Below are 7,620 nucleotides of genomic sequence, written 5' to 3'. Positions count from 1 at the left end.
CCATCAGATTGACCCGCGGCTGTGTCTGTGAGACATTTTCTTAATTGCTAACTGACATGAGGCGAGCCCAGTCCACTGTGGCTGGTGCCATTCCTAGGCAGGTGGGCCTGGGCTGGATAAGAAAGTTAGCTGAGCAAGCCAGAGGGAGCGAGCCAGTAAGTTTCTCCATGGGCTTTGTTCACTTTCTGCTTCCGGTTCCTGCCCTGTTTAAGTTCCTACAGTGGCTTCCCTCGATGATGGTCTGTGATTAGGACATGTAAATAGAATAACCCCTTCCTTCCACATTGGTTTCGGCCAGTGTTTTATCAGAGTTAATAGAAAGCAAACTAGAATACCCTTCCTGGGGTCGCCTGTCTCCAGTACTTTGCAATTCCTTGTGCAGGGCATCTTTCTTTGATGTGTGCAGTCTTTGCTCAAGGCTAGTCTCAGGGTGAACCAAATGTTCCACATGAGAAGATACAGGAAGAGGTTCACACAAATCTGTGCCCGGCCCTCCATGCCACCACCCCGGCAAACTAAAGTGCTGTACCTGCCCACCGCCATTCTTTTCCTACTGCTGTGGACTTCTGGAGAACTAAGGAACGACGCAGATCTGCTCTTCGCATCTGCAGCCTGGTGCCCACTGCACCCAGTGACCAGAGCGCCAAATCTGATCAGGTGAGTTAGGTGCATAAGATACTGATCGAAAGGTTCGGAATTGCTGGGTGGAGACTGACTGACCTTTTAGAGTTCAGAATGAAAACTGAGCTGGGTGTGGTGGCGCACGCCTCTAATCCCAGCACTCGGGAGGCAGAGGCTGGCGGATCTCTGTGAGTTCAAGGCCAGCCTGGTCTACGTAGTGAGTTCCAGGCCAGCTAGAGATACAGGGAGACCCTATATCAAAAAGACCCCCCCCCAAAAGAATGAAAAATGACCCAAATGATAGAAATCAAAGGCTTAAATTCAGCCCAGTACTCCCACTGATGAGGCCTCTTCTACCCCATCCAGTCTATTAAAGCACCTTTGCTGGCTCACAGGTCTAGAGACCCATCTAAGGCATTCTTTCTGAAGAAGGTGAGGGATTCAGGTACACTCCTTAAAGAGGGTAGAGACCTAGTTGTGTGTGGGGGGGTGTACTTTTCCAAACACCTGGATTCTGTCTTCTCTGCCAGTCACTCCTGTGAAAGTAGTTTTAGTTGGTATTTGATTCATTGAAGCAGTATTTCAATGAGTTTCCTTTACCATGACATTCTCAACAAGCAGTGCTGACAAATCATGACCATTTGTAATGAATACGGCTCACCCTTATTGGCCCCTGAGAATGGATGTGACAGTTTAGAAGTGGTATTGTGTTTCACCTAGAGTTTGAGGTAATGCTATATGGAAGTCAAGATTGGAAAAGCACCTTGTCCTGCTGTCAGGGTAAGTGCAGCCTGGGCCATGATTCCAGGGAACCAAAGCCTTCCTGCCTTGGAACTATCTCCCAAGTACTTACTTTTTTCTTTTTTTTCACTTTAAAAAACATTTTGTTTATTATTTTATGTATATAAGTGTATTGACTGCATCTATGTAAGTGTGCCCATGTCATGCAGTGCCCTTGGAGGACAGAAGAAGGCATCGGATCCCCTGGAACTGGAGTTAGAGATGATTGTTAGCCACTATGCAGGTGCTGGGAATTGAACCCAGGTTCCTCTACAAGGGCAAACAGTGCTCTTAACCACTGAGCCACCTCTCCAGGCCCCAAGTAATTACTTTCTATAGTTCCTTAGGTGACATTATCCTTTCTACTTTGCAGATAGGTCTTTTGGACACATGATCTCCTGAGAGTTGAGGAGTTAGCTAGAGCTTGTTAGAGACTGAAGGGCTCCTTTCTGGTGTGCAGAAGAGAAGGTGTATGAGGTAATTAGAGTTTTCGAAACAAACTTCATCTCTTTTATTTCAGTTTTATTCTTGGCTCACTCAGTCTGCAGCATATTTTTGATTTGCCATTAACTTTGTTATATAATGAGGGCTACCTAATCTGGCAGCCAAACAAAATTAGGCAGGAATAGGAATTTTAAAGTGCAGCTGCAGCCCTCAGGGGAGTATCTCATCAATGTTTTCTCCTCTCTTTCCTGTGCCCACTTAGGTGGCCAGGTGCCTGAGATGGCCTCCTTTCTAAAGGCTGGGGGCGTGTTCTTGGTCCTACTGTGCTTCCTGTGCAAGCTACTTGTGCAAAGCGAGAACCCTTCCAGGCGGGGATTCATGGAGCTGCACCACCTAAATCCAAGCAAAGAATTCAGTGAATATAATTGCGATGTCCTCATGAAAGAAAAAGCTCTGAAATCCAGGATCTTCCATGTGTTCATTTATATATCATGGTTCAGAGTTGAGCATATGTGTATTAGTGGCAACTGGAAAGATCGATACAAAAATTCGTATGTTTGGGCTCAGATGCCCATTAAAGTCCTCAAGTGTCATCTGGACAGTTCCAGAAATCACTATAGAGAGAACAGGAGCTACAACTATGTTCAATTCCATTGTAATGTGGATGGTTATGTTGATAGCATAGAAGACATGAAGATTCTACAGCCAATCTTTTTCTAGAAAGTCAACCTCCTCCCAGGTTTGGGGAGAGTATTGAGTGGTCCTCACTTGTTGAGCCCTCCTTACGATGGCTACTGCTGCCTCCTTTGTACTAGTGTGTCAATGTTTTCCAATCACTTAGAGTTGTGCATCACATAGATTCTTGCTATTAAAATTTTGCTTATGTTGTCCTCTGCCTCATTTACCCAATTTATTCAAATTTTTCATCACTCAGCTCATTTGGTCTTCGAGAGAAACAATTTAAAGAAGAAGGATATTTATTTTGCCTCACAGTTTCAGAGGCATCAGTCCATGGTCTCTTGGCTCTGTTGGTTGCCCATGGGTCTTATAGTGAGGCAGAATATTATGGAGGGAAGTGTATGGAAGAGAAGAGCTGCTCACCTCACCATGACTAGGTAGTAGAAAGGAAGGGGAGGGTATAGGGACAAGAGAAATGCTCAAAGTGTTGCTCCCAGTGCCCTGTATTCTCCAATTGAGCCCTTTGAATCCGCTTGGCATTGAATTAATGGATTAAGACACTACTGAAATAAGTTATAGTTTTCAAGACCCAATCACTTCTCAGAACTCTATCAGCTGGCAAGCAAGCATTTGGGAGGACAGTCAGCAGCCAAACCATGACAGTATCTTCCCCTGACTTATCTCCAATTTTTCCTAATGTTGATATCTTTATAACTATCCAAACGGAATGATCTTCCTCCCACAAATAGTTATACCAATGTATGTGATGCATGCATATATTATGTGTACAGAGTCTGTGTTGTGTGTTGGTACAAGCAATGTGGTATGTAATATGAAGTATGACTAGATGTAATGATGGCACAAATAGGTTAAGGTGCATTTTATATGTGTACCTGCACGTGTATGATACATCTCTGCATCCAATGGGGGTGTAAATGTTTATGTGTTAAGCTAGAGGCAAGTCATAACTTGGGCAATGATTATGGTGGCCACTAAAGTTCCACCAGGATGGGAGGCAAGGGCAAAGTGGTGCGGATGACATGGTGGGTCATAGCAGGCACGCCAAAAACTCTTTTGAGGATTTTTATGTTTTGTTTTGTTCGTTTGGTCTTGGGTTTTCCCTCTGGCTTGGAATTTTAATTTTGATTTTGGCAAATACTCTCCCTAACTGTAGATTTCTAATATATATTTCTATAATACATTTCATATGTATATATATTAGGTCGTCATCTGTGTGAAAGGCATAAACATCTGATCAAAAAGAATCCTTTGGGGCTGGAGAGAATCTCAGATGGCTCTTGCAGAGGATCTGGGTTTGGTTCCCAGCATCCACATGGCAGCTCAAAAATACCCATAATTCCAGTTCCAGTGATCCAACGCCCTCTTCTGGCCTCCATGGGCATTGAACACATGGGTGCATTTACATATAGGCAGGCAAGACACTCATAAAAAATAAATAATTAAAAAAGTTTTTAAAAAATCAATCAGAAAACAAAAACAATCTTTCTTGAGATGGCTCAGCAGGTGTTACCAGAATTTTGAGGCCCCATCATAGTTACCACATGATACAAGGTAAATTGGGGCTCTTAGTCTCATTAATAAAAGAATTTAAAGCCAGGTGTGGTGGTGCTCGCCTTTAGTCCCAGCTTGCCTCTGGGAGGCAGAAGCAGGCAGATCTCTGTGAAATTGAGGCCAACCTAGTCCATATAGCAAGTTCAAGGCCACTGGGCTACAAGGAAACTCTGTCTCAAATAAATAAATAAATAAATAAATAAATGCAAGAATTTAAGAATGGACTCAAATGGAAGCTTGAAGATAATTTTATTAGAGTTTAACAGAAAAATCCCCACAGCAGGAGAAAAATGGAAGAGAGAAGGAAAGACACATAGCTTTAAGCCACCATGGAAGTCAGATGCGTGGCAGACTAGCAGCCCCATGGTGGGGAGGGGAGCTTTAGAGAAAGAGTAAGACAGCCCAAAATGTAGGGGAAGCTCAAAGTGTTAGGGAACGCATGCTTAGAAAGGAGACATAATGCCCAGGAGAAGGAGAAGTTATGTTTTTCTGAAGAATTCAGAAAAATGGGCATTTTTATGAAGCTGTGTAATTGCTGTCTGGAAAGCTCCTGCACTGGGGCGGGAATTCTGGGATGGAAAAGTGTGGTATCTCATTAAAGAACTAATTATTCCACCCATCTTTTAGCATAGCTTAAGATGAACCCCTCCTTCCTATGGGCGGATCCTTGGCCAAGTGACTGACTTGGCTCAACTGAAATGTTAAGTCGCCACCCAGGCCAGGGATTCTTTCCTCTTGACCAGGAAATTTTTCTTTTAACAGGCCTTTATTGCTACTGCAGCATAAGACCTATTGCCACACTGGCCTATTGACCTGATTTTGATCCCCAGAACCCATACAAAGGTGGATAAAGAGAAACAATTCCACAAAGTTATCCTCTGGCCCCCATGAGCATGCCATGGCATTCTCTCTCTCTCTCTCTCTCTCTCTCTCTCTCTCTCTCTCTGTCTCACACACACACTAATAATAAATTTTTAAAAGAATTCTTCCATCAACCATAGATGACCAGATACATCTGCTGGATTCCCTCATTAAGAATGTCTGTTTGGGGGGCTGGAGAGATGGCTCAGTGGTTAAGAGCACTAGCTGCTATTGTAGAGGATCTGGGTTCAGTTCCCACCATCCACATGGCAGCTAATGATCATCCATAACTCCAGTTCCAGGGAATTCAATGCCCTCTTCTGGCCTCAGAGGGTACTGTATACATATGATGCACTCACATACATGTAGGCAAAACAGTCATGCACATAAAAGAGATAAGTGAGAAAAAATTTTTTAAGAATATTTATTTTGGGGCCTGGGAAGATGGCTTCGTAAGGTGCTTACCACACAGCATGAAGACCTGAGTTCAGATCCCCAGTACCTAAAACATTTCAGGTTTGGGGCTTAAGGGGAAAACTGGAGTGGATTGGGTAAGACATTTTAGAAGAGTTATTAAAGCCATGGGATATGTACAGACAGACAGCATGACTCTGAGGAGAAATCAAACCCATGAGGCAGAATGAAGGTCCTTTTTATGGGTCTCATGGAAAGGGGGAGCTTTCATGTAGTCAGACTGTCCCTGATTCCCTGATGGGTAGTGGGGGAGGGAGGGGAAGGAGGGTCTTGCATTGCCAGGAAGGATGTGAATGTGGGAGAACAGGAGGAGGGCCACATCTAGTTGAGGTCTATCCATTATACTGGTGGGAGACGTGCCAGTCACACTGGTGTTTGGGCACTAGTATCCCTCTGATGTCCCAGAGTCTGGCAGCCTGAGCCTGTACACTTCCTTGGGGGAAGTGAGAATGATGCCTGCCATTCTCCAAGAATCCAGGCCCCTGGGGAATCTGTCAGGGGTTCAGAGAGTCACAGACAGGCTCTCAGTAAAGGACTGCCTTTTCCCTCACAAAGGCTGTAAGAAAGGCTACCACAGGCAGGCATGGGCTGAAGAGCAGTCTGGTCTGGATTCTAACAATGTCCATGTGAGATTCAGGCGCAGGAGTGTGTATCTATGTTATAAACACATTATGCCAGAAACACAAACACACCTGTGTCTTTCCACAATGTCAGAATGTATTCCCTAATAATACTTTACCAAGTACCACCATTTCAATAGCAGCAGTCTGCCAGATACTCCTGCCTGCTTCGGTAATCTGACTGAGATAAATGTAGGTTATTTTATTTCTATCTCAATGAGTAATATTAATTCCATCTCACGTGGCACAAAGAAAATATATATATCTATCATCGTATCTTCCATCTCTATGTGTACACATATATATGTGGTTTACAGAATGAATACAAGTTAAAGAGTCTACAGAAGAGTTCAAGAAGTTTTAGAAGTGGACTGATAAAAATGTAAATAAAATCTATATTGATAATATAACAAAGCCAACCAACAGGGAAGAAGAAATTGCTGTAGAGATCAGGCTGTGGAAGAGTCAGAGTTGAGAGAGAAATGTAACCAAGAGGCACAAAAGGACAGAAACTACCAGGCCAAGTAGCTCACACTTTTAATCCCAGCAGAGGCAGGCAGATCTTTGTAAGTTTGAGGCCAACCTGGTCTATATAAAGAGTTCCAGGTCAGCCAGGGCTACATAGTGAGACCCTGTCTCAGAAAACAACAATATGAAAAGAAAAAGCGGTCAGGGTAGAGGAGAGAGAACTGATCCAGAGTGAATGGGCAGACAGCATTTGAGTAGTCCTGTCAACAGTAGGGTACTGAGCTAAGCTGAAGCCCCAGGGATAGTTGGGAGTTCTCTGCCTAGCAGTCCTTGATGTATGTACCAGGTGTCAGATGACACGTTAGTAGGCCCTGTGGTGCTAGCGCTTTGTGTAACCCAGGTGAGGGAGTTACACTTAGTTTATTTGGTCTAGCATGTCTGATAAGTTCTTGGGCCTGACATGATTTTAATATGCCCATGTATCTGTACGTGAAAGTTTCCAGAAAGACAAAAACAAAAAAAGTCAGAGAAGGCCAGTATCAGTTTCAGAGGACTTCTGGTTTTCTGCAACCAGCACATTCTATCACTTAGGCTCATTAATAAAAGAATCTTAAAATGTTTGAGGACAATTTACTAGAGGTTAAAAGAAAACCACCCAGGACAGGCAAGCTGTAAATCTCAGCAACTGCCTGGAGGAGGAAAACGGGGGGGGGGGGGGGGGGGGGGGAGGAAAAGAAGCCATGTTATTTAAGCTGGCGTGGAGTCAGAGACATGGCTGATAAGCAGCCACATGGCAGGGAAAGTGGATTTAGAGAAAGAGTGAGGATTCCTAAAATGTTATGGAAGTCAGAAGTGTTAGGAGAAGAAAGTTTATAAAAGAGAAGAAAAGGAAAAGTTCTGTTTTCCTGAGTAATTCGGAAAAGCAGGCAGCTTAGGAAGCTGCTACTGAGCTAGGGGCAGGAAGGAAAAGTACATTATCTCATTAAAAGACTAATTATTCTGCCTATCTCTTTAGCAAGGCTTAAAGTTTATGGGCCTTCTTAGGGATGGTCCCTGGACCAGGTGACTGATTCACTAAACTGGAATGTTAGGTCTCCATCCA

At 43.8% G+C, this 7,620-nt stretch overlaps 2 protein-coding genes across 6 annotated transcripts in view; both read left to right on the top strand.

Moving 5' to 3' along the window:
• Positions 1-413: 413 nt before the first annotated feature.
• Rnase6 (ribonuclease A family member k6) overlaps positions 414-7,620 on the top strand; it is a 10,047-nt gene continuing 2,840 nt past the window's right edge. The window contains exon 1 of one of the 3 annotated variants that reach the window (XM_017798016.1): positions 414-657. In XM_017798016.1, coding sequence (XP_017653505.1) covers positions 440-657 — 218 coding nt within the window. In that variant the 5' untranslated portion in view covers positions 414-439. The remainder of the gene's footprint in view (positions 658-7,620) is intronic. The other 2 variants (XM_017798017.1, XM_008832549.2) reach the window with 2 other exon arrangements.
• On the top strand, positions 569-2,734 carry LOC103733691 (epididymal secretory protein E3-beta). Of its 3 annotated transcripts, XM_017798018.1 has the most exons (3): positions 569-657; positions 1,775-1,878; positions 2,108-2,734. In XM_017798018.1, the coding sequence occupies exon 3, from the start codon at positions 2,125-2,127 to the stop codon at positions 2,563-2,565; it is 441 nt and encodes a 146-aa protein (XP_017653507.1). In that variant the 5' UTR covers positions 569-657; positions 1,775-1,878; positions 2,108-2,124; the 3' UTR covers positions 2,566-2,734. The 3 variants fall into 3 exon arrangements, with proteins under 3 accessions (XP_017653507.1, XP_008830802.1, XP_017653508.1); XM_008832580.2 differs by lacking the exon at positions 1,775-1,878 and having other exon boundaries at positions 618-657; XM_017798019.1 differs by lacking the exons at positions 569-657; positions 1,775-1,878 and adding an exon at positions 1,373-1,401.

The sequence above is a fragment of the Nannospalax galili genome, unplaced genomic scaffold (assembly GCF_000622305.1).
Source record: "Nannospalax galili isolate Female #2095 unplaced genomic scaffold, S.galili_v1.0 scaffold196, whole genome shotgun sequence".
Classification (NCBI taxonomy): Eukaryota; Metazoa; Chordata; class Mammalia; order Rodentia; family Spalacidae; genus Nannospalax; species Nannospalax galili.
Note: the sequence above shows the minus strand (reverse complement) of the source record. Positions and strands in the feature narration are given on the sequence as shown.

Excerpts from the sequence above, each read along its gene's own strand:
- LOC103733691 (XM_017798018.1), top strand. The coding sequence starts at position 2,125 with ATGGCCTCCTTTCTAAAGGCTGGGGGCGTGTTCTTGGTCCTACTGTGC.